Source organism: Chiloscyllium plagiosum, unplaced genomic scaffold (genome assembly GCF_037043375.1).
Source record: "Chiloscyllium plagiosum isolate Xiang-an unplaced genomic scaffold, Cpla_swu_hap1 HiC_scaffold_27, whole genome shotgun sequence".
In the NCBI taxonomy this organism is placed as follows: Eukaryota; Metazoa; Chordata; class Chondrichthyes; order Orectolobiformes; family Hemiscylliidae; genus Chiloscyllium; species Chiloscyllium plagiosum.
Genome location: NW_028270165.1, coordinates 72,977,281 through 73,003,928, shown reverse-complemented (window position 1 = coordinate 73,003,928; position 26,648 = coordinate 72,977,281). Strand labels below are relative to the sequence as shown.

Here is a 26,648-nt window from a genome sequence, read left to right as displayed (position 1 = left end):
TCTCCTTCCCATCGGAAAGATGTTGTGAAAAGGTTCAGAAAAGATTTACAAGGATGTTGGAGGGTTTGAGCTACAGGGAGAGGCTGAACAGGCTGGGGCTGTTTTCTCTGAAGCGTCGGAGGCTGAGGGGTGACCTTATAGAGGTTTATAAAACCATGAGGGGGCGTGGATAGGGGTAAATAGACAAGGTCTTTTCCCCCTGGGGTCGGGGAGTCCAGAACTAGAGGGGGGTAGGTTTAGGGTGAGAGGGAAAAGATATAAAAGAGACCTAAGGGGCAACTTTTTCACGCAGAGGGTGGTATGTGTATGGAATGAGCTGCCAGAGGGAGTGGTGGAGGCTGGTACAATTGCAACATTTAAGAGGCATCTGGATGGGTATATGAATAGGAAGGGTTTGGAGGGATATGGGCCGGGTACTGGCAGGTGGGACTAGATTGGGTTGGGATATCTGGGTCGGCATGGACGGGTTGGGCCGAAGGGTCTGTTTCCCTGCTGTACACCTCTATGACTCTACTGAGGGGCTGGCGCAGAGAAAGGGAGTTGGGACCAGGGAATGCCTCCGTCTCCCCATCTCCGTCCCCATAGCGATATCGGGCTCTGCCACTCTCAGGTAGGCCTCGACGTGTGTGAGCGCGCTGTGGGTCAGGGGTCGGGGAGCACTATGAGTTGCCTAAGTCTGTCCCACTGGTCTCTCAGCAGGCGGGGCAAGAGCAAGGTCCAAACGTTCAGCACCCAGCGTCGCTTCAAACTCCGCGGTGGAAGCTGACTCTCTGGCAGTCTGTGAAGGTAAAGACTGTGTCGGGTGGGGGGGGAGGGCGCGGTTGGCAGAGTGTGAGCAATCCTCTCGGAGTGCAGTCCACACAAGGGAGCATCCAGCCGGAACGCGCGGACGGCGTTTGGCAATGATTTGGAGGTGCCCGGTGTTGGACTGGGGTGGACAAAAAGAAAAAAAATCACACAACACCAGGTTATGGTCCAACAGGTTCAACTGGAAGCACTAGCTTTCGGAGCGCTGCCCCTTCATCGGGTGGTCACCTTGGCAACACACTCAGAGGGGATTGTGGGATACTTGTCCACCGATGGCTGAAGGTGGCAGGGGGCGGGGTTAACAGGGTTGTGAAAAGGGACACAGCACCTGAGCCTTTTTACCCGCGGTGGCAGAGGTTATAACGGCGGGGTGGTTATGTTGGAGCTGGACAAGCCTTTGGTTAGGCCTCAACTGGGAGACTGTGTGCAGTGCTAGTCCCCACACGCTGCAGGAAGGGTGGGATCATACTGGATGGGGGGTACGGACAGAGATTCACCGGGATGGAGCTGGGGAAAAGAGAGACTGGATAAGCCGGGGGTGGTTTCCTTTCGAGTCGGGGAATGGCGGGGGATAAGATTATGAGGGGCATGGACAGGGCGGGCAGGAAGCAGCTGTTTCTCCCTCCCCTCCCTTATCGAAGGGTCAATAGCAAGGGGAGGGGGCATCGCCTCAAACTTAAAGGCGGGAGGTTTTCGAGGGGAGTTGAGCAAAATCGCCCGGAGGGTGGCGGAGGGGTGGGATCTGAGTGCACTGGAACCTCACCCCTTTAAGAAACCGCCCGCCAAGCGCTTGAAATATCCCAGCATTCCAGGCCGTGTGGTCGGGAGGTCGGACCAGCGGAGGTGGGCGGGTGCAGTCTCGATGGGCAGAAGGGCCTCTTCTGTGCCCGCACGGGACATCGGAGTGGGGCACCCAGACCGCGTTCGTTCCTCCCGCTGGCATCCACCTTCCGAGCCCGCGCGCACGGGCCACTCCATCTGTGGGCACCCGGCGTTGGGGTTGTCATCGGATTTCAGGTCGGCTGACCGACTCTTCATCGAACCCGGAGGAATTGGGAGAGAGAGACAGAGAGAGAGAGACAGAGAGAGAGAGACAGAGAGAGAGACAGAGAGAGAGACAGAGAGAGAGACAGAGAGAGAGACAGACAGAGACAGAGAGAGAGAGAGAGAGAGACAGAGAGTGAGAGACAGAGAGAGAGAGAGACAGAGAGAGAGAGACAGAGAGAGAGAGAGAGACAGAGAGAGAGAGACAGAGAGAGAGAGAGACAGAGAGAGAGAGAGAGAGAGAGACAGAGAGAGAGAGACAGAGAGAGAAAGAGAAAGAGAGAGACAGAGAGAGACAGAGACAGAGAGAGAGACAGAGAGAGAGAGAGAGAGACAGAGAGAGAGAGATAGAGAGAGAGACAGAGAGAGAGGGAGAGAGAGAGGAGAACGTGGTGAGCAATGGGCCCACCCGCTGCCCCCAGCGGCCCCTCTGCAGTCAGTCACGCTGCGCAGGATGGACGGACGGGCAAATGCGGGGGCGCCACCAGCCACCCTCTGGTCCCGCCAACGAGTTAAAAGCCGGGCGAGGTGGGCGAGGGTGCCACTGAGTCTGCGGAGCGATACAGGGCAGGGCAGGCAGAGCGAGCGGACAAAATCCTGGCGGATGGAGGGGGAGGCCTGAGCTCTGGCCAGAAGAGTGAAGGGACGGAGCGATATTTCACTGTGGAAGACCGTAGAAAGCTGGGAGTCATGCAGTATCGGAGCAAAACACCCCCCCCCCCCCCCCCCCTCCCCCCCCCGCCCCAGTCCGTGCCGAACTTAATTCCCGAACTCACCCACTCCCCTGCCTGCCTGCTCCCGGCCCCTATCCCTCCTAACCTTTCCCCATTCATGGACTTATCCAGATGCCTTTTAAACGCTGTAAGTGTTCCCGCGTTCCTCACTTCCGCTGGAAGCTCATTCCACACACGGGCCGCCCTCTGCGTAAAACAAAATTGCCCCCTTGTGTCTTTTCTTTTAACCCATCTCTGTCCTCTCACCTGAAAATCGTGCACCCCCCCACCCCACTTTGGGCAGGCACGGTGGCTCAGTGGTTAGCAGTGCTGCCTCACGGCGCCAAGGACCCGGGTACGATCCCCGCCTTGGGGTGACTGTATGTGTGGAGTTTGCACATTCACCCCCCCCCCCCCCCCACTGTGTCTGCGTGGGTGTGCTCTGTAATCCTCCCACAATGCGAAGATAAGCAGGTTAGGGTGGATTGGCCGTGCTAAATTACCCATAGTGCCCAGGGATGTGCAGGTTAGGGTGGATTGGCCGTGCTAAATTACCCATAGTGCCCAGGGATGTGTAGGTGAGGGTGGATTGGCCGCGCTAAATTACCCATAGTGCCCAGGGATGTGCAGGTTAGGGTGGATTGGCCGTGCTAAATTACCCATAGTGCCCAGGGATGTGCAGGTTAGGGTGGATTGGCCGTGCTAAATTACCCATAGTGCCCAGGGATGTGCAGGTTAGGGTGGATTGGCCGTGCTAAATTACCCATAGTGCCCAGGGATGTGCAGGTTAGGGTGAATTGGCCGTGCTAAATTACCCATAGTGCCCAGGGATGTGCAGGTTAGGGTGAATTGGCTGTGCTAAATTACCCATAGTGCCCAGGGATGTGCAGGTTAGGGTGGATTGGCCGTGCTAAATTACCCATAGTGCCCAGGGATGTGTAGGTTAGGGTGGATTGGCCGTGCTAAATTACCCATAGTGCCCAGGGATGTGCAGGTTAGGGTGGATTGGCCGTGCTAAATTACCCATAGAGCCCAGGGATGTGCAGGTTAGGGTAGATTGGCCGTGCTAAATTACTCATAGTGCCCAGGGATGTGTAGGTTAGGGTGGATTGGCCGTGCTAAATTACCCATAGTGCCCAGGGATGTGCAGGTAAGGGTGTATTGGCCGTGCTAAATTACCCATAGTGCCCAGGGATGTGCAGGTTAGGGTGGATTGGCCGTGCTAAATTACCCATAGTGCCCAGGGATGTGCAGGTTAGGGTGGATTGGCCGTGCTAAATTACCCATAGTGCCCAGGGATGTGCAGGTTAGGGTGAATTGGCCGTGCTAAATTACCCATAGTGCCCAGGGATGTGCAGGTTAGGGTGAATTGGCTGTGCTAAATTACCCATAGTGCCCAGGGATGTGCAGGTTAGGGTGGATTGGCCGTGCTAAATTACCCATAGTGCCCAGGGATGTGTAGGTTAGGGTGGATTGGCCGTGCTAAATTACCCATAGTGCCCAGGGATGTGCAGGTTAGGGTGGATTGGCCGTGCTAAATTACCCATAGAGCCCAGGGATGTGCAGGTTAGGGTAGATTGGCCGTGCTAAATTACTCATAGTGCCCAGGGATGTGTAGGTTAGGGTGGATTGGCCGTGCTAAATTACCCATAGTGCCCAGGGATGTGCAGGTTAGGGTGTATTGGCCGTGCTAAATTACCCATAGTGCCCAGGGATGTGCAGGTTAGGGTGTATTGGCCGTGCTAAATTACCCATAGTGCCCAGGGATGTGCAGGTTAGGGTGGATTGGCCGTGCTAAATTACCCATAGTGCCCAGGGATGTGCAGGTTAGGGTGTATTGGCCGTGCTAAATTACCCATAGTGCCCAGGGATGTGTAGGTTAGGGTGGATTGGCCATGCTAAATTACCCATAGTGCCCAGGGATATGCAGGTTAGGGTGGATTGCCCGTGGTAAATGTTAGGTGCATTAGTCAGAGAGTAATGGGTCTGGGTGGCTTACTCTTTGGGGGGTTGGTTGGGCCGAAGGGCCTGTTTCCACACTGTAAGGGAATCTAATCTAGTCTTGAAATCTCCTATTGTAGGAAAAATACAAGTGGCATTAAGCCGATCTATCACCCCTCATCATTTTATAAGATCCCATACAGTCACCTCTGAACCTCCTCCAGTCCAGGGAAAGAAATTCCCAGCCTCTCCAGCCTCCCGTTCCAACTCGATCCCTCCATTCCCAGCAACGTCCCGCCTCGTGGGTGGACCTCAAAGAGCGAGCATCCAAGTTCGGCGGGGAACAGGGACGGCCGGCCTTTGTTCCAAAGAATAAAACTGGGAAGGTTTTGCGCAGCCTGTACAAGGCGCCAGTCAGACCACAGCTGGAATACTGTGAGCGGTTCCGGGGCCACGTATCTAAGCAAAGATAGACTGACAGCGGGGAAGGCAGCCCAGGGTCGGAGGGACCGTCTTGTTAGGAGAGGGTGAGTGGGTCAGGCCTGTGCCCGTTGGGAGTTGAGGAGGAAACGGGACGGAGGGAGGGAGAATGCAATGAGCACTGATCTAACACTGTCCCAGTCATCACTCCGCAGGCGTTCAATCCAATTCCTGCACAGCCCGTTCTGCGGAGGATCGGTGTCCGGGTGAAGAGTTACACCTCTCGCCTCCTCAAGATGTCCGACGGCAGCACAGCCTGCCGACACGGTGAAGGCCCATCCCCTCCCTGGCCCCTGGGCACAGCAAGATCCCACACCCATGGAACGCGAGGCGACCTTACCAAAACAGACAAGATTCTCTGGGGTTGGGGGGAGCTGGGGGGGGGTGCGGGGGGTGACTTGCTAGGGGAGAGGTTGGTCCCGGTTGCTCAGTATTCGTCCGTTGCAAGGTCCTGACTCATTGTGAGGAGCCTGGAGGGTAGGAGCAGGAGATCGGCCTCTCAGCCCTTCCCAACCAAGTCCGCCATTCAACATGGCTGATCATGCAGATCCGTACCCACCCCTCCGTAGCCCCCCAACCCTGCACCCCCTCCGTACCCCCTAACCCAACCCTCTACCCCCTCCGTACCCCTAACCCAACCCTCCACCCCCTCCGTACCCCCAACCCAACCCTCCAACCCCCCCCTACCCCCGAACCCAACCCTCCAACCCCCCCTACTCCCCAACCCAACCCTCCAACCCCCTGTACCCCCTAACCCAACCCTCCACCCTCCATATCCCTTTATCCCATGAGTCACAGCAGCTGTACCTACCTCCTGCTTGATTCCCTGAATTGTTTCAGCCTCAACCCCTTCCTGTGGTTGTGAATCCCACAGGCTAACCAAACAGTCATGGACAGACGGACAGCGTGGAAACAGACCCTTCTGCCCAACTGTTCCGTGCCGACCCAGTTATCCCTAACCTAACCCAGTCCCCGCTTGCCAGCCCTTGGCCCATATCCCTCCAATCCCTTCCTATCCCTGTCCCCATCCACCCTTTTCAATGCTGTCATTGTACCAGCCCCCACCCCTTCCTCTGGCAGCTCATTCCACACACGCACCACCCTCTGGGTGAGAAAGCTACCCCTCGAGCCCTTTGTAAATCTTATCCCTGTCACCTTGAACCCATACCCTGCAGTTCGGATCTCCCCCATCCTGGGGTAAAGACCTTAGCTTTCACCCTCTCCATGTCCCCCATGATTTTATGAACGTCTGGCAGGTCAACCCTGACCTTCAGAGTCTCCAGGGTAGACAGTGCCAGCCTATCGAGTCTCTCCCTGCAGCTCAAACCCTCCAGCCTGTGGCAGAATCCTCTTCAATCACCCTATCCGTGCCCCCCACCCCTCCCATGATTGTATAAACGTGCGTGAGGTCAGCCCTCAGCTTCCCGGGTATACCACCCCTGCCGATTCTGCCTCTCCCCACAGCTCCAACCAAGCTCTGGGATTGAGGACCCCACATGCTCAGAGCACTGACCTCTGGATTAGGGCAGGGCGACTCAGTGGTTCGCACCACTTCCTCACCGAGCCAGGGCACTGGATTCGACAGCACTCTCTGGTGTCTGTGTGCAGTCTGCATGTTCTCCCCCGCTCGTGCCCGCATGGGTTTGCTCTGGGTTCCTCCCCTAGGGATGTGCAGGTTAGGGTGGATAGGCCGTGCTAAATTACCCATAGTGCCCAGGGATGTGCAGGTTAGGGTGGATAGGCCGTGCTAAATTACCCATAGTGCCCAGGGATGTGCAGGTTAGGGTGGATAGGCCGTGCTAAATTACCCATAATGCCCAGGGATGTGCAGGTTCGGGTGGATTGGCCGTGCTAAATTACCCATAGTGCCCAGGGATGTGCAGGTTAGGGTGGATAGGCCGTGCTAAATTACCCATAGTGCCCAGGGATGTGCAGGTTAGGGTGGATAGGCCGTGCTAAATTACCCATAGTGCCCAGGGATGTGTAGGTTAGGGTGGATTGGCCGTGCTAAACTACCCATAGTGCCCAGGGATGTGCAGGTTAGGGTGGATTGGCCGTGCTAAATTACCCATAGTGCCCAGGGATGTGCAGGTTAGGGTGGATTGGCCGTGCTAAATTACCCATAGTGCCCAGGGACGTGCAGGTTAGGGTGGATTGGCCGTGCTAAATTACCCATAGTGCCCAGGGATGTGCAGGTTAGAGCCATGCTAAATTACCCATAGTGCCCAGGGATGTGCAGGTTAGAGCCATGATAAATTACCCATAGTGCCCAGGGATGTGCAGGTCAGGGTGGATTGGCCATGCTAAATTACCCATAGTGCCCACGGATGTGCAGGTTAGGGTGGATTGGCCGTGCTAAATTACCCAAAGTGCCCAGGGATGTGCAGGTTAGGATGGATTGGCCGTGCTAAATTACCCGTAGTGCCCAGGATGTGCAGGTTAGGGTGGATTGGCCATGCTAAGTTACCCATAGTGCCCAGGGATGTGAAGGTTAGGGTGGATTGGCCGTGCTAAATTACCCATAGTGCCCAGGATGTGCAGGTTAGGGTGGATTGGCCATGCTAAATTACCCATAGTGCCCAGGAATGTGCAGGTTAGGGTGGATGGGCCGTGCTAAATTACCCATAGTGCCCAGGGATGTGCAGGTTAGGGTGGATTGGCCGTGCTAAATTACCCATAGTGCCCAGGGATGTGCAGGTTAGGGTGGATTGGCCGTGCTAAATTACCCATAGTGCCCAGGGATGTGCAGGTTAGGGTGGATTGGCCGTGCTAAATTACCCATAGTGCCCAGGGATGTGCAGGTTAGGATGGATTGGCCGTGCTAAATTACCCGTAGTGCCCAGGATGTGCAGGTTAGGGTGGATTGGCCATGCTAAATTACCCATAGTGCCCAGGGATGTGAAGGTTAGGGTGGATTGGCCGTGCTAAATTACCCATAGTGCCCAGGATGTGCAGGTTAGGGTGGATTGGCCATGCTAAATTACCCATAGTGCCCAGGAATGTGCAGGTTCGGGTGGATGGGCCGTGCTAAATTACCCATAGTGCCCAGGGATGTGCAGGTTAGGGTGGATTGGCTGTGCTAAATTACCCATAGTGCCCAGGGATGTGCAGGTTAGGGTGGATTGGCTGTGCTAAATTACCCATAGTGCCCAGGGATGTGCAGGTTAGGGTGGATGGGCCATGGGAATGCATGGGTAGCTTGGGGGTATCAGGATGGACTGCTGTTCGGAGGGTCAGTGTGGATCCGATGGGCCAAATGGCCAGTTCCCACACTGGGGAATCTATGAATTGATAACTGGAGGAGGCACAGGTTCAAAGGTCACCCAGAGACTGGCACTTGCAGGGGGCTGCGCCCAGGCCAATACTGACCTTCTCTCCCTTTGCTTCTCTCTCTCTCTCTGTCTCTCAGATCAGTCCCCGGCCATGAAGCTGATCGCAGTGCAGAACGCAGATGGGTCGTGGAGCCCAGACAACAGCCTGGAGGCGCTGCTGGGCCTGAAACCTCAACAGAGCAGCAAGAGTCTCCCTCACCAGGTAAGGAATACGACAGTGTAGAGGGAGCATTACTCTGTATATAACCCCATGCTGTCCCTGGGATGGGGGGGACAGTGTAGAGGGAGTTTTACTCTGTATATAACCCCATGCTGTCCCTGGGATGGGGGGACAGTGTAGAGGGAGTTTTACTCTGTATATAACCCCATGCTGTCCCTGGGATGGGGGGACAGTGTAGAGGGAGCTTTACTCTGTATCTAACCCCGTGCTGTCCCTGTCCCTGGGATGGGGGGACAGTGTAGAGGGAGCTTTACTCTGTATCTAACCCCGCGCTGTCCCTGTCCCTGGGATGGGGGGGACAGTGTAGAGGGAGCTTTACTCTGTATCTAACCCCGTGCTGTCGCTGTCCCTGGGATGGGGGGACAGTGTAGAGGGAGCTTTACTCTGTATCTAACCCCGCGCTGTCCCTGTCCCTGGGATGGGGGGACAGTGTAGAGGGAGCTTTACTCTGTATCTAACCCCGTGCTGTCCCTGTCCCTGGGATGGGGGGGACAGTGTAGAGGGAGCTTTACTCTGTATCTAACCCCGTGCTGTCCCTGTCCCTGGGATGGGGGGGGACAGTGTAGAGAGAGCTTTACTCTGTATCTAACCCCGTGCTGTCCCTGTCTCTGGGATGGGGGGGACAGTGTAGAGGGAGCTTTACTCTGTATCTAACCCCGTGCTGTCCCTGTCCCTGGGAGTGTTTGATGGGGGGGACAGTGTAGAGGGAGCTTTACTCTGTATCTAACCCCGTGCTGTCCCTGTCCCTGGGATGGAGGGGGGACAGTGTAGAGGGAGCTTTACTCTGTATCTAACCCCGTGCTGTCCATGTCCTGGGAGTGTTTGATAGGGGGGGACAGTGTAGAGGGAGCTTTACTCTGTATCTAACTCCTTGCTGTCCCTGTCCCTGGGATGGAGGGGGGACAGTGTAGAGGGAGCTTTACTCTGTATCTAACCCCGTGCTGTCCCTGTCCCAGAGAGTGTTTGATGGGGGGACAGTGTAGAGGGAGCTTTTCTCTGTATCTAACCCCATGCTGTCCCTGGGATGGGATGGGGGGGACAGTGTAGAGGGAGCTTTACTCTGTATCTAACCCTGTGCTATCTCTGTCCCTGGGATGGAGGCGGACAGTGTAGAGAGAGCTTTACTCTGTATCTAACCCAGTGCTGTCCCTGGGATGGGGGGAGAGTGTAGAGGAAGCTTTACTCTGTATCTAACCCCGTGCTGTCCCTGTCCCTGGGATGGGGGGGACAGTGCAGTGGGAGCTTTACTCCATATCTAACCCCGTGCTGTCCCTGTCCCTGGGATGGAGGGGGACAGTGTAGAGGGAGCTTTACTCTGTATCTAACCCCGTGCTGACCCTGTCCCTGGGATGGACCGACAGTGCAGTGGGAGCTTTACTCCATATCTAACCCCGTGCTGTCCCTGTCCCTGGGATGGAGGGGGAAAGTGTAGAGGGAGCTTTACTCTGTATCTACCCCCATGCTGTCCCTGTCCCTGGGATGGGGGGGACAGTGTAGAGGGAGCTTTACTCTGTATCTAACCCCGTGCTGTCCCTGTCCCTGGGATGGGGGGGACAGTGTAGAGGGAGCTTTACTTGGTATCTAACCCCGTGCTGTCCCTGTCCCTGGGATGGGGCACAGTGTAGAGCGAGCTTTACTCGGTGTCTGTCCCTGTGCTCTCCCTGTCCCTGGGATGGAGGGGACAGTGTAGAGGGAGCTTTACTCTGTATCTGGCCCTGTGCTGTCCCTGTTGCTGGGATAGGGGGACAGTGTAGAGGGAGCTTTACTCTGTATCTAAACCCGTGCTGTCCCTGTCCCTGGGATGGGGGAACAGTGTAGAGGGAGCTTTACTCTGTATCTAACCCCGTGCTGTCCCTGTCCCTGGGATGGAGGGGGACAGTGTAGAGGGAGCTTTACTCTGTATCTAGCCCAGTGCTGTCCCTGGGATGGGGGGAGAGTGTAGAGGGAGCTTTACTCTGTATCTAACCCCGTGCTGTCCCTGTCCCTGGGATGGGGGGACAGTGTTGAGGGAGCTTTACTCGGTACCTGGCCCTGTGCTGTCCCTGGGATGGGGGGAGAGTGTAGAGGGAGCTTTACTCTGTATCTAACCCTGTGCTGTCCCTGTCCCTGGGATGGGGGGACAGTGTTGAGGGAGCTTTACTCGGTACCTGGCCCTGTGCTGTCCCTGTCCGTGGGGGTGTTTGATGGGGGACAGTGTAGAGGGAGCTTTACTCGGTATCTGGCCCTGTGCTGTCCCTGTCCCTGGGGGTGTTTGATGGGGGACAGTGTAGAGGAAGCTTTACTCGGTAGCTGGCCCTGTGCTGTCCCTGTCCCTGGGGGTGTTTGATGGGGGTCAGTGTAGAGGAGGCTTTACTCGGTACCTGGCCCTGTGCTGTCCCTGTCCGTGGGGGTGTTTGATGGGGGACAGTGTAGAGGGAGCTTTACTCGGTACCTGGCCCTGTGCTGTCCCTGTCCCTGGGGGTGTTTGATGGGGGGACAGTGTAGAGGAAGCTTTACTCGGTAGCTGGCCCTGTGCTGTCCCTGTCCCTGGGGGTGTTTGATGGGGGGACAGTGTAGAGGGAGCTTTACTCGGTACCTGGCCCTGTGCTGTCCCTGTCCCTGGGGGTGTTTGATGGGGGGACAGTGTAGAGGAAGCTTTACTCGGTAGCTGGCCCTGTGCTGTCCCTGTCCCTGGGGGTGTTTGATGGGGGGACAGTGTAGAGGAAGCTTTACTCGGTAGCTGGCCCTGTGCTGTCCCTGCTTTGTCCATCTGGATGTTATAGACCCTGTGTTCCGATGTCCCTCAGTGATTGATGGTCCCACCCTGTGACTTTAAGGGCATTGACCTGACTGTTTGGACTACGATCCTGGCGGTGATATGGCTCCACGCATTCAGTGCAGACACCAAAGATGAGTGGGAGCTGCTGGTGGGCAAGTCCCTGTCGTGGATCAAGGCCAAAGCAGGTAAGAACAAGGTCCCAACGTCCTGGAGACTGAGGGAAACACAAGGAGGCATTGATATAAAACTGACTGAATGAGGGTCACCAGTTTGTTCTCATTGGGCACACCATCTGTACACTGGTGTCTCTCAGTCCCCTCTCTCTCTCTCAGGGAGATATCTGTACACTGACTGGTGTCTCTCAGTCCCCCCTCTCTCTCAGGGAGATATCTGTACACTGACTGGTGTCTCTCAGTCCCCTCTCTCTCTCAGGGAGACATCTGTACACTGACTGGTGTCTCTCAGTCCCCTCTCTCTCTCTCAGGGAGATATCTGTACACTGACTGGTGTCTCTCAGTCCCCTCTCTCTCTCTCTCAGGGAGATATCTGTACACTGACTGGTGTCTCTCAGTCCTCTCTCTCTCTCTCAGGGAGATATCTGTACACTGACTGGTGTCTCTCAGTCCCCTCTCTCTCAGGGAGATATCTGTACACTGACTGGTGTCTCTCAGTCCCCTCTCTCTCTTAGGGAGACATCTGTACACTGACTGGTGTCTCTCAGTCCCCTCTCTCTCAGGGAGATATCTGTACACTGACTGGTGTCTCTCAGTCCCCTCTCTCTCTCTCAGGGAGATATCTGTACACTGACTGGTGTCTCTCAGTCCCCTCTCTCTCTCAGGGAGATATCTGTACACTGACTGGTGTCTCTCAGTCCCCTCTCTCTCAGGGAGATATCTGTACACTGACTGGTGTCTCTCAGTCCCCTCTCTCTCTCAGGGAGATATCTGTACACTGACTGGTGACTCTCAGTCCCCTCTCTCTCTCTCTCAGGGAGATATCTGTACACTGACTGGTGTCTCTCAGTCCCCTCTCTCTCTCTCAGGGAGATATCTGTACACTGACTGGTGTCTCTCAGTCCCCTCTCTCTCTCTCTCAGGGAGATATCTGTACACTGACTGGTGTCTCTCAGTCCCCTCTCTCTCAGGGAGATATCTGCACACTGACTGGTGTCTCTCAGTCCCCTCTCTCTCAGGGAGATATCTGTACACTGACTGGTGTCTCTCAGTCCCCTCTCTCTCAGGGAGATATCTGTACACTGACTGGTGTCTCTCAGTCCTCTCTCTCTCAGGGAGATATCTGTACACTGACTGGTGTCTCACAGTCCCCTCTCTCTCAGGGAGATACCTGTCCACTGACTGGTGTCTCTCAGTACCCTCTCTCTCAGGGAGATATCTGTACACTGACTGGTGTCTCTCAGTCCCCTCTCTCTCTCAGGGAGATATCTGTACACTGACTGGTGTCTCTCAGTCCCCTCTCTCTCTCAGGGAGATATCTGTACACTGACTGGTGTCTCTCAGTCCCCTCTCTCTCTCAGGGAGATATCTGTACACTGACTGGTGTCTCTCAGTCCCCTCTCTCTCTCAGGGAGATATCTGTACACTGACTGGTGTCTCTCAGTCCCCTCTCTCTCTCTCTCAGGGAGATACCTGTACACTGACTGGTGTCTCTCAGTACCCTCTCTCTCAGGGAGATATCTGTACACTGACTGGTGTCTCTCAGTACTCCCTCTCTCTCTCAGGGAGATATCTGTACACTGACTGGTGTCTCTCAGTCCCCTCTCTCTCTCAGGGAGATATCTGTACACTGACTGGTGTCTCTCAGTCCCCTCTCTCTCTCTCTCAGGGAGATACCTGTACACTGACTGGTGTCTCTCAGTACCCTCTCTCTCAGGGAGATACCTGTCCACTGACTGGTGTCTCTCAGTCCCCTCTTCCTCAGGGAGATATCTGTACACTGACTGGTGTCTCTCAGTCCTCTCTCTCTCTCTCTCTCTCTCATGGAGATATCTGTACACTGACTGGTGTCTCTCAGTCCCCTCTCTCTCTCTCAGGGAGATATCTGCACACTGACTGGTGTCTCTCGGTCCCCCCCTCTCTCGCAGGGAGGATATCTGGACACTGACTGGTGTCTCTCAGTCCCCTCTTCCTCAGGGAGATATCTGTACACTGACTGGTGTCTCTCAGTCCCCTCTTCCTCAGGGAGATATCTGTACACTGACTGGTGTCTCTCAGTACCCTCTCCCTCAAGGAGATATCTGTACACTGACTGGTGTCTCTCAGTCCCCTCTCCCTCAGGGAGATATCTGTACACTGACTGGTGTCTCTCAGTCCCCCCTCTCTCAGGGAGATATCTGTACACTGACTGGTGTCTCTCAGTCCCCCCTCTCTCTCTCAGGGAGATATCTGTACACTGACTGGTGTCTCTCAGTCCCCTCTCCCTCAGGGAGATATCTGGACACTGACTGGTGTCTCTCAGTCCCCTCTCTCTCTCTCAGGGAGATATCTGTACACTGACTGGTGTCCCTCAGTCACACTCTCTCTCTCAGGGAGATATCTGTACACTGACTGGTGTCTCTCAGTCCCCTCTCTCTCAGGGAGATATCTGTACACTGACTGGTGTCTCTCAGTCCCCCCTCTCTCTCTCTCAGGGAGGTATCTGTACACTGACTGGTGTCTCTCAGTCCCCTCTCTCTCAGGGAGATATCTGTACACTGACTGGTGTCTCTCAGTCCCCTCTCTCTCTCTCAGGAAGATATCTGTACACTGACTGGTGTCTCTCAGTCCCCCCTTTCTCAGGGAGATATCTGTACACTGGTGTCTCTCAGTCCCCTCTCCCTCAGGGAGATATCTGCACACTGACTGGTGTCTCTCAGTCCCCCCTCTCTCAGGGAGATATCTGTACACTGACTGGTGTCTCTCAGTCCCCTCTCCCTCAGGGAGATATCTGTACACTGACTGGTGTCTCTCAGTTCCCTCTCTCTCTCTCTCAGGAAGATATCTGTACACTGACTGGTGTCTCTCAGTCCCCTCTCTCTCTCTCTCAGGAAGATATCTGTACACTGACTGATGTCTCTCAGTCCCGCCTTTCTCAGGGAGATATCTGTACACTGACTGGTGTCTCTCAGTCCCTTCTCTCTCTCTCAGGGAGATATCTGTACACTGACTGGTGTCTCTCAGTCCCCTCTCTCTCTCAGGAAGATATCTGTACACTGACTGGTGTCTCTCAGTCCCCTCTCCCTCAGGGAGATATCTGTACACTGACTGGTGTCTCTCAGTCCCCTCTCCCTCAGGGAGATATCTGTACACTGACTGGTGTCTCTCAGTCCCCTCTCTCTCTCAGGAAGATATCTGGACACTGACTGGTGTCTCTCAGTCCCCTCTCCCTCAGGGTGATATCTGTACACTGACTGGTGTCTCTCAGTCCCCCGTCTCTCCCTCAGGGAGATATTTGTACACTGACTGGTGTCTCTCAGTCCTCTTTCTCTCTCAGGGAGATATCTGTACACTGACTGGTGTCTCTCAGTCACCTCTCTCTCCCCCAGGGAGATATCTGTACACTGCCTGGTGTCTCTCAGTCCACTCTCTCTCCCTCAGGGAGGTATCTGTACACTGACTGGTGTCTCTCAGTCCCCTCTCTCTCTCAGGGAGATATCTGTACACTGACTGGTGTGTCTCAGTCCCCCGCCTCTCTCTCACGGAGATATCTGTACACTGACTGGTGTCTCTCAGTCCCCTCTCTCTCCCTCAGGGAGATATCTGTACACCGACTGGTGTCTCTCAGTCCCCTCTCTCTCTCAGGGAGATATCTGTACACTGACTGGTGTCTCTCAGTCCCCTCTCTCTCTCTCAGGGAGATATCTGTACACTGACTGGTGTCTCTCAGTCCTCTCTCTCTTAGGGAGATATCTGTACACTGACTGGTGTCTCTCAGTCCTCTCTCTCTTAGGGAGATATCTGTACACTGACTGGTGTCTCTCAGTTCTCTCTCTCTCAGGGAGATATCTGTACATTGACTGGTGTCTCTCAGTCCTCTCTCTCTCAGGGAGATATCTGTACACTGACTGGTGTCTCTCAGTCCTCTCTCTCTCAGGGAGATATCTGTACACTGACTGGTGTCTCTCAGTCCTCTCTCTCTCTCTCCTGGAGTTATCTGTACACTGACTGGTGTCTCTCAGTCCTCTCTCTCTCCTGGAGTTATCTGTACACTGACTGGTGTCTCTCAGTCCCCTCTCTCTCCCTCAGGGAGATATCTGTACACTGACTGGTGTCTCTCAGTCCCCTCTCTCTCCCTCAGGGAGATATCTGTACACTGACTGGTGTCTCTCAGTCCCCTCTCTTTCAGGGAGATACCTGTACACTGACTGGTGTCTCTCAGTCCTCTCTCTCTCAGGGAGATATCTGCACACTGACTGGTCTCTCAGTCCCCTCTCTCTCCCTCAGGGTGATATCTGTACACTGACTGGTGTCTCTCAGTCCCCTCTCTCTCTCTCAGGGAGATATCTGTACACTGACTGGTGTCTCTCAGTCCCCTCTCTCTCAGGAAGATATCTGTACACTGACTGGTGTCTCTCAGTCCCCTCTCTCTCTCAGGGAGATATCTGTACATTGACTGGTGTCTCTCAGTCCCCCCTCTCTCTCTCTCTCTCTCAGGGAGATATCTGTACACTGACTGGTGTCTCTCAGTCCCCTCTCTCTCTCAGGGAGATATCTGTACACTGACTGGTGTCTCTCAGTCCCCTCTCTCTCTCTCTCAGGGAGATACCTGTACACTGACTGGTGTCTCTCAGTACCCTCTCTCTCAGGGAGATATCTGTACACTGACTGGTGTCTCTCAGTCCCCTCTCTCTTTCAGGGAGATATCTGTACACTGACTGGTGTCTCTCAGTCCCCTCTCTCTCTCTCAGGGAGATATCTGTACACTGACTGGTGTCTCTCAGTCCCCTCTCTCTCTCAGGGAGATATCTGTACACTGACTGGTGTCTCTCAGTCCCCTCTCTCTCTCTCTCATGGAGATACCTGTACACTGACTGGTGTCTCTCAGTACCCTCTCTCTCAGGGAGATATCTGTACACTGACTGGTGTCTCTCAGTCCCCCCTCTCTCTCTCAGGGAGATATCTGTACACTGACTGGTGTCTCTCAGTCCCCTCTCTCTCTCAGGGAGATATCTATACACTGACTGGTGTCTCTCAGTCCCCTCTCTCTCTCTCTCTCAGAGAGATACCTGTACACTGACTGGTGTCTCTCAGTACCCTCTCTCTCAGGGAGATATCTGTACACTGACTGGTGTCTCTCAGTCCCCTCTCTCTCTCAGGGAGATATCTGTACACTGACTGGTGTCTCTCAGTCCCCTCTCCCTCAGGGAGATATCTGTACACTGACTGGTGTCTCTCAGTCCCCTCTCTCTCTCTCAGCAACATATCTGTACACTGACTGGTGTCTCTCAGTCCCCTCTCTCTCAGGGAGATATCTGTACACTGACTGGTGTCTCTCAGTCCCCTCTCTCTCTCTCAGGGAGATACCTGTACACTGACTGGTGTCTCTCAGTACCCTCTCTCTCAGGGAGATATCTGTACACTGACTGGTGTCTCTCAGTCCCCTCTCCCTCTCAGGGAGATATCTGTACACTGACTGGTGTCTCTCAGTCCCCTCTCCCTCAGAGAGATATCTGTACACTGACTGGTGTCTCTCAGTCCTCTCTCTCTCAGGGAGATATCTGTACACTGACTGGTGTCTCTCAGTCCTCTCTCTCTCTCAGGGAGATATCTGTACACTGACTGGTGTCTCTCAGTCCCCTCTCTCTCTCTCTCAGGGAGATATCTGTACACTGACTGGTGTCTCTCAGTCCTCTCTCTCTCTCTCCTGGAGTTATCTGTACACTGACTGGTGTCTCTCAGTCCTCTCTCTCTCTCCTGGAGTTATCTGTACACTGACTGGTGTCTCTCAGTCCCCTCTCTCTCCCTCAGGGAGATATCTGTACACTGACTGGTGTCTCTCAATTCCCCTCTCTCTCCCTCAGGGAGATATCTGTACACTGACTGGTGTCTCTCAGTCCCCTCTCTCTCAGGGAGATACCTGTACACTGACTGGTGTCTCTCAGTCCTCTCTCTCTCAGGGAGATGTCTGCACACTGACTGGTGTCTCTCAGTCCCCTCTCTCTCCATCAGGGTGATATCTGTACACTGACTGGTGTCTCTCAGTCCCCTCTCTCTCAGGGAGATATCTGTACACTGACTGGTGTCTCTCAGCCCCCTCTCTCTCTCAGGGAGATATCTGTACATTGACTGGTGTCTCTCAGTCCCCCCTCTCTCTCTCTCTCTCAGGGAGATATCTGTACACTGACTGGTGTCTCTCAGTCCCCTCTCTCTCTCAGGGAGATATCTGAACACTGACTGGTGTCTCTCAGTCCCCTTTCTCTCTCTCTCAGGGAGATACCTGTACACTGACTGGTGTCTCTCAGTACCCTCTCTCTCAGGGAGATATCTGTACACTGACTGGTGTCTCTCAGTCCCCTCTCTCTCTCAGGGAGATATCTGTACACTGACTGGTGTCTCTCAGTCCCCTCTCTCTCTCAGGGAGATATCTGTACACTGACTGGTGTCTCTCAGTCCCCTCTCTCTCTCAGGGAGATATCTGTACACTGACTGGTGTCTCTCAGTCCCCTCTCTCTCTCAGGGAGATATCTGTACACTGACTGGTGTCTCTCAGTCCCCTCTCTCTCTCTCTCAGGGAGATACCTGTACACTGACTGGTGTCTCTCAGTACCCTCTCTCTCAGGGAGATATCTGTACACTGACTGGTGTCTCTCAGTACTCCCTCTCTCTCTCAGGGAGATATCTGTACACTGACTGGTGTCTCTCAGTCCCCTCTCTCTCTCAGGGAGATATCTGTACACTGACTGGTGTCTCTCAGTCCCCTCTCTCTCTCTCTCAGGGAGATACCTGTACACTGACTGGTGTCTCTCAGTACCCTCTCTCTCAGGGAGATATCTGTACACTGACTGGTGTCTCTCAGTCCCCTCTCTCTCTCAGGGAGATATCTGTACACTGACTGGTGTCTCTCAGTCCCCTCTCCCTCAGGGAGATATCTGTTCACTGACTGGTGTCTCTCAGTCCCCTCTCTCTCTCTCAGGGACATATCTGTACACTGACTGGTGTCTCTCAGTCCCCTCTCTCTCAGGGAGATATCTGTACACTGACTGGTGTCTCTCAGTCCCCTCTCTCTCTCTCAGGGAGATACCTGTACACTGACTGGTGTCTCTCAGTACCCTCTCTCTCAGGGAGATATCTGTACACTGACTGGTGTCTCTCAGTCCCCTCTCTCTCTCAGGGAGATATCTGTACACTGACTGGTGTCTCTCAGTCCCCTCTCCCTCAGAGAGATATCTGTACACTGACTGGTGTCTCTCAGTCCCCTCTCTCTCTCTCAGCGACATATCTGTACACTGACTGGTGTCTCTCAGCCCCCTCTCTCTCTCAGGGAGATATCTGTAGATTGACTGGTGTCTCTCAGTCCCCCCTCTCTCTCTCTCTCTCAGGGAGATATCTGTACACTGACTGGTGTCTCTCAGTCCCCTCTCTCTCTCAGGGAGATATCTGAACACTGACTGGTGTCTCTCAGTCCCCTTTCTCTCTCTCTCAGGGAGATACCTGTACACTGACTGGTGTCTCTCAGTACCCTCTCTCTCAGGGAGATATCTGTACACTGACTGGTGTCTCTCAGTCCCCTCTCTCTCTCAGGGAGATATCTGTACACTGACTGGTGTCTCTCAGTCCCCTCTCTCTCTCAGGGAGATATCTGTACACTGACTGGTGTCTCTCAGTCCCCTCTCTCTCTCAGGGAGATATCTGTACACTGACTGGTGTCTCTCAGTACCCTCTCTCTCAGGGAGATATCTGTACACTGACTGGTGTCTCTCAGTACTCCCTCTCTCTCTCAGGGAGATATCTGTACACTGACTGGTGTCTCTCAGTCCCCTCTCTCTCTCAGGGAGATATCTGTACACTGACTGGTGTCTCTCAGTCCCCTCTCTCTCTCTCTCAGGGAGATACCTGTACACTGACTGGTGTCTCTCAGTACCCTCTCTCTCAGGGAGATATCTGTACACTGACTGGTGTCTCTCAGTCCCCTCTCTCTCTCAGGGAGATATCTGTACACTGACTGGTGTCTCTCAGTCCCCTCTCCCTCAGGGAGATATCTGTTCACTGACTGGTGTCTCTCAGTCCCCTCTCTCTCTCTCAGGGACATATCTGTACACTGACTGGTGTCTCTCAGTCCCCTCTCTCTCAGGGAGATATCTGTACACTGACTGGTGTCTCTCAGTCCCCTCTCTCTCTCTCAGGGAGATACCTGTACACTGACTGGTGTCTCTCAGTACCCTCTCTCTCAGGGAGATATCTGTACACTGACTGGTGTCTCTCAGTCCCCTCTCTCTCTCAGGGAGATATCTGTACACTGACTGGTGTCTCTCAGTCCCCTCTCCCTCAGAGAGATATCTGTACACTGACTGGTGTCTCTCAGTCCCCTCTCTCTCTCTCAGCGACATATCTGTACACTGACTGGTGTCTCTCAGTCCCCTCTCTCTCAGGGAGATATCTGTACACTGACTGGTGTCTCTCAGTCCCCTCTCTCTCCCTCAGGGAGATATCTGTACACTGACTGGTGTCTCTCAGTCCCCTCTCTCTCTCTCAGGGAGATACCTGTACACTGACTGGTGTCTCAGTCCCCTCTCTCTCTCTCAGGGAGATACCTGTACACTGACTGGTGTCTCTCAGTACCCTCTCTCTCAGGGAGATATCTGTACACTGACTGGTGTCTCTCAGTCCCCTCTCTCTCTCAGGGAGATATCTGTACACTGACTGGTGTCACTCAGTCCCCTCTCCCTCAGAGAGATATCTGTACACTGAGTGGTGTCTCTCAGTCCCCTCTCCCTCAGAGAGATATCTGTACACTGACTGGTGTCTCTCAGTCCCCTCTCTCTCTCTCTCAGGGAGATACCTGTACACTGACTGGTGTCTCTCAGTACCCTCTCTCTCAGGGAGATATCTGTACACTGACTGGTGTCTCTCAGTCCCCTCTCTCTCTCAGGGAGATATCTGTACACTGACTGGTGTCTCTCAGTCCCCTCTCCCTCAGGGAGATATCTGTTCACTGACTGGTGTCTCTCAGTCCCCTCTCTCTCTCTCAGGGACATATCTGTACACTGACTGGTGTCTCTCAGTCCCCTCTCTCTCAGGGAGATATCTGTACACTGACTGGTGTCTCTCAGTCCCCTCTCTCTCTCTCAGGGAGATACCTGTACACTGACTGGTGTCTCTCAGTACCCTCTCTCTCAGGGAGATATCTGTACACTGACTGGTGTCTCTCAGTCCCCTCTCTCTCTCAGGGAGATATCTGTACACTGACTGGTGTCTCTCAGTCCCCTCTCCCTCAGAGAGATATCTGTACACTGACTGGTGTCTCTCAGTCCCCTCTCTCTCTCTCAGCGACATATCTGTACACTGACTGGTGTCTCTCAGTCCCCTCTCTCTCAGGGAGATATCTGTACACTGACTGGTGTCTCTCAGTCCCCTCTCTCTCCCTCAGGGAGATATCTGTACACTGACTGGTGTCTCTCAGTCCCCTCTCTCTCTCTCAGGGAGATACCTGTACACTGACTGGTGTCTCAGTCCCCTCTCTCTCTCTCAGGGAGATACCTGTACACTGACTGGTGTCTCTCAGTACCCTCTCTCTCAGGGAGATATCTGTACACTGACTGGTGTCTCTCAGTCCCCTCTCTCTCTCAGGGAGATATCTGTACACTGACTGGTGTCACTCAGTCCCCTCTCCCTCAGAGAGATATCTGTACACTGAGTGGTGTCTCTCAGTCCCCTCTCCCTCAGAGAGATATCTGTACACTGACTGGTGTCTCTCAGTCCCCTCTCTCTCCCTCAGGGTGATATCTGTACACTGACTGGTGTCTCTCTGTACCCTCTCTCTCAGGGAGATATCTGTACACTGACTGGTGTCTCTCAGTCCCCACTCTCTCTCAGGGAGATATCTGTACACTGACTGGTGTCTCTCAGTCCCCTCTCTCTCTCTCAGGGAGATACCTGTACACTGACTGGTGTCTCTCAGTCCCCTCTCTCTCTCTCAGGGAGATACCTGTACACTGACTGGTGTCTCTCAGTACCCTCTCTCTCAGGGAGATATCTGTACACTGACTGGTGTCTCTCAGTCCCCTCTCTCTCTCAGGGAGATATCTGTACACTGACTGGTGTCTCTCAGTCCCCTCTCCCTCAGAGAGATATCTGTACACTGACTGGTGTCTCTCAGTCCCCTCTCTCTCCCTCAGGGTGATATCTGTACACTGACTGGTGTCTCTCTGTACCCTCTCTCTCAGGGAGATATCTGTACACTGACTGGTGTCTCTCAGTCCCCACTCTCTCTCAGGGAGATATCTGTACACTGACTGGTGTCTCTCAGTCCCCTCTCTCTCTCTCAGGGAGATACCTGTACACTGACTGGTGTCTCTCAGTCCCCTCTCTCTCAGGGAGATATCTGTACACTGACTGGTGTCTCTCAGTCCCCTCTCTCTCTCTCTCAGGGAGATATCTGTACACTGACTGGTGTCTCTCAGTCCTCTCTCTCTCTCTCTCAGGGAGATATCTGTACACTGACTGGTGTCTCTCAGTCCCCTCTCTCTCTCAGGGAGATATCTGTACACTGACTGGTGTCTCTCAGTCCCCTCTCTCTCTCAGGGAGATATCTGTACACTGACTGGTGTCTCTCAGTCCTCTCTCTCTCTCTCAGGGAGATATCTGTACACTGACTGGTGTCTCTCAGTCCCCTCTCTCTCTCAGGGTGATATCTATACACTGACTGGTGTCTCTCAGTCCCCTCTCTCTCTCTCAGGGAGATATCTGTACACTGACTGGTGTCTCTCAGTCCCGTCTCTCTCTCTCAGGGAGATATCTATACACTGACTGGTGTCTCTCAGTCCCCCCTCTCCCTCAGGGAGATATCTGTACACTGACTGGTGTCTCTCAGTCCTCTCTCTCTCTCTCAGGGAGATATCTGTACACTGACTGGTGTCTCTCAGTCCCCTCTCCCTCAGGGAGATATCTGTACACTGACTGGTGTCTCTCAGTCCCCTCTCTCTCTCTCAGGGAGATATCGATACACTGACTGGTGTCTCTCAGTCCCCCCTCTCTCTCAGGGAGATATCTGTACACTGACCGGTGTCTCTCAGTCCCCTCTCTCTCTCTCAGGGAGATATCTGTACACTGACTGGTGTCTCTCAGTCCCCTCTCCCTCAGGGAGATATCTGTACACTGACTGGTGTCTCTCAGTCCCCTCTCTCTCTCTCAGGGAGATATCTATACACTGACTGGTGTCTCTCAGTCCCCCCTCTCTCTCAGGGAGATATCTGTACACTGACTGGTGTCTCTCAGTCCCCTCTCTCCCTCAGGGAGATATCTGTACACTGACTGGTGTCTCTCAGTCCCCTCTCTCTCAGGGAGATATCTGTACACTGACCGGTGTCTCTCAGTCCCCTCTCTCTCTCTCAGGGAGATATCTATACACTGACTGGTGTCTCTCAGTCCCCCCTCTCCCTCAGGGAGATATCTGTACACTGACTGGTGTCTCTCAGTCCTCTCTCTCTCTCTCAGGGAGATATCTGTACACTGACTGGTGTCTCTCAGTCCCCTCTCCCTCAGGGAGATATCTGTACACTGACTGGTGTCTCTCTGTACCCTCTCTCTCAGGGAGATATCTGTACACTGACTGGTGTCTCTCAGTCCCCACTCTCTCTCAGGGAGATATCTGTACACTGACTGGTGTCTCTCAGTCCCCTCTCTCTCTCTCAGGGAGATATCGATACACTGACTGGTGTCTCTCAGTCCCCCCTCTCTCTCAGGGAGATATCTGTACACTGACCGGTGTCTCTCAGTCCCCTCTCTCTCTCTCAGGGAGATATCTGTACACTGACTGGTGTCTCTCAGTCCCCTCTCCCTCAGGGAGATATCTGTACACTGACTGGTGTCTCTCAGTCCCCTCTCTCTCTCTCAGGGAGATATCTATACACTGACTGGTGTCTCTCAGTCCCCCCTCTCTCTCAGGGAGATATCTGTACACTGACTGGTGTCTCTCAGTCCCCTCTCTCCCTCAGGGAGATATCTGTACACTGACTGGTGTCTCTCAGTCCCCTCTCTCTCAGGGAGATATCTGTACACTGACTGGTGTCTCTCAGTCCCCTCTCTCTCTCTCAGGGAGATATCTGTACACTGACTGGTTTCTCTCAGTCCCCTCTCTCTCTCAGGGAGATATCTGTACACTGACTGGTGTCTCTCAGTCCCCCCTCTCTCAGGGAGATATCTGTACACTGACTGGTGTCTCTCAGTCCCCTCTCTCTCAGGGAGATATCTGTACACTGACCGGTGTCTCTCAGTCCCCTCTCTCTCTCTCAGGGAGATATCTATACACTGACTGGTGTCTCTCAGTCCCCCCTCTCCCTCAGGGAGATATCTGTACACTGACTGGTGTCTCTCAGTCCTCTCTCTCTCTCTCAGGGAGATATCTGTACACTGACTGGTGTCTCTCAGTCCCCTCTCCCTCAGGGAGATATCTGTACACTGACTGGTGTCTCTCTGTACCCTCTCTCTCAGGGAGATATCTGTACACTGACTGGTGTCTCTCAGTCCCCACTCTCTCTCAGGGAGATATCTGTACACTGACTGGTGTCTCTCAGTCCCCTCTCTCTCTCTCAGGGAGATACCTGTACACTGACTGGTGTCTCTCAGTCCCCTCTCTCTCCCTCAGGGAGATATCTGTACACTGACTGGTGTCTCTCAGTACCCTCTCTCTCTGGGAGATATCTGTACACTGACTGGTGTCTCTCAGTCCCCTCTCTCTCTCAGGAAGATATCTGTACACTGACTGGTGTCTCTCAGTCCCCTCTCTCTCAGGGAGATATCTGTACACTGACTGGTGTCTATCAGTCCCCTCTCTCTCTCAGGGAGATATCTGTACACTGACTGGTGTCTCTCAGTCCCCTCTCTCCCTGAGGGCGATACACCGACCGGTTTTGCATCGTTCTGAGCCTGCAGCTCTCTCATTTCCCCTTTTTCCCCTTCCCCTTTTAGGCTCGGATCTCGGGGAATGCCTGAAAGCCGGGAATGCCCTTTTGAAATGCTCCGTCGATCCACGCGTGTTCGGCCTGTGAAAGCCCTCTGCAGGCGTAAGCTCCGGCGAGTCAACCTATTCCACTGTTGCTTTGGTCAGTATCGCTGCATTTTCGGGTATAATCACCCGTCCTGTCTTTACCTCTGTCCCTTGTGAGGAACCGTATCCTGAAAGGATTGGGTCGCTCTGCTGCGTGCGTGTTTTTATTCCCCCCCCCCCGCCCTTCCCCTCCGATCGGTTTAAACGCTCTTGGCGACTGCGTTGCTTGGGTTCGGTCGCCTCGCCTTTCTTCACTGGGACGTGGGACGTCCGCCCCCAGGTGCCCTTGGACCCGGGGTGATGAGACGCAGTAGGTCCGGGGCCCTGCGGATCGCCTCACTCCCCGCACCACCAGGCCTCCCGCACAGAAACAAGACGCGAGAGGGGTCGCCAACGTCCGACCGCTCGGAGGCTCGTCAAGGGGAACGGGGACGCGGCCGCGGCACCAGAGACTGTCCTCTCGACCAGGGTCGGTTTTTAACACCGCCTTCGACAGCCGGGGGTTGCCAAAGATGTATCATCGGTTTGCTTTCAAATAAAGTTGACTTGTGGATTTAAGCCTGCATTTTATTGTGGGTGGTCGCAGGGGGGTGGTGGTGGTTGTGGGGGGTGGTGGTGGTTGTGGGGGGTGGTGGTGGTTGTGGGGGGTGGTGGTGGTTGTGGGGGGGGGTGGTGGTTGTGGGGGGTGGTGGTGGTTGTGGGGGGTGGTGGTGGTCGCGGGGGGTGGGGGCGTCCAGAATTGAGGTCCCGGGAGGGCGTCGAGCAGCTCGGGCAAGAAAAGGGAGCCAGGGCCCCGCCGACCCCTTCCCTCGACCACCTTCGGCCCCCAAGAGTAACAGAGAGTGTCCAACACTGTACCCCCTCCCCCCCCATCACCGTCCAACACTGTCCCCCCTCCCCCCCCATCACCGTCCAACACTGTCCCCCCTCCCCCCCATTACCGTCCAACACTGTCCCCCCTCCCCCCCCATCACCGTCCAACACTGTCCCCCCTCCCCCCCATCACCGTCCAACACTGTCCCCCCTCCCCCCCCATCACCGTCCAACACTGTCCCCTCCCCCCCCATCACCGTCCAACACTGTCCCCCCTCCCCCCCATCACCGTCCAACACTGTCCCCCCTCCCCCCCCATCACCGTCCAACACTGTCCCCCCCCATCACCGTCCAACACTGTCCCCCCTCCCCCCCCATCACCGTCCAACACTGTCCCCCCTCCCCCCCATCCCCATCCAATACTGCTCCCTCCCCTCCCCCATTCCCCTCCCCCATCCCCCTCCCCCCCCCACACACACACACACCGCCCCCCCCCACACACACACACACCGCCCTCCCCCCCCACACACACCGCCCTCCCCCCCACACACACACACACCGCCCTCCCCCACACACACACACCGCCCTCCCCCCCCCACACACACCACCCTCGCCCCCCCCACACACACACCGCCCCCCCCACACACACACACCGCCCCCCCACACACACACACCGCCCTCCCCCCACACACACACCGCCCTCCCCCCACACACACACACCGCCCTCCCCCCCACACACACACCGCCTTCCCCCCCACACACACACACCGCACTCCCCCCCACACACACACCGCCCTCCACACACACACAGCCCTCCCCCCCCACACACACACACCGCCCTCCCCCCCCCCCCACACACACACCGCCCTCCCCCCCCACACACACACCGCCTTCCCCCCCACACACACACACCGCACTCCCCCCCACACACACACCGCCCTCCACACACACACAGCCCTCCCCCTCCACACACACGCAGCCCTCCCCCCCCACACACACACACAGCCCTCCCCCCTCTCTCTCTCAGGGAGATATCTGTACACGAACTGGTGTCTCTCAGTCCCCTCTCTCTCTCTCTCTCAGGGAGATATCTGTACACTGACTGGTGTCTCTCAGTCCCCTCTCTCTCTCTCAGGGAGATATCTGTACTCTGACTGGTGTCTCTCAGTCCCTCTCTCTCTCTCTCAGGGTGATATCTGTACTCTGACTGGTGTCTCTCAGTCCCTCTCTCTCTCTCTCAGGGTGATATCTGTACACGAACTGGTGTCTCTCAGTCCCCTCTCTCTCTCTCTCTCAGGGAGATATCTGTACACTGACTGGTGTCTCTCAGTCCCCTCTCT

General features: G+C 54.9%; 1 protein-coding gene across 1 annotated transcript in view; it reads left to right on the top strand.

Moving 5' to 3' along the window:
• LOC122546201 (von Willebrand factor A domain-containing protein 5A-like) overlaps positions 1-25,047 on the top strand; it is a gene marked incomplete at its 5' end in the record, with an annotated part of 88,416 nt that extends 63,369 nt beyond the window's left edge. The window contains 4 exon segments of the mRNA XM_087975732.1: positions 700-786; positions 8,395-8,519; positions 11,354-11,480; positions 24,417-25,047. Coding sequence (XP_087831858.1) covers positions 700-786; positions 8,395-8,519; positions 11,354-11,480; positions 24,417-24,496 — 419 coding nt within the window.
• Between the last annotated feature and the right edge of the window lie 1,601 nt (positions 25,048-26,648).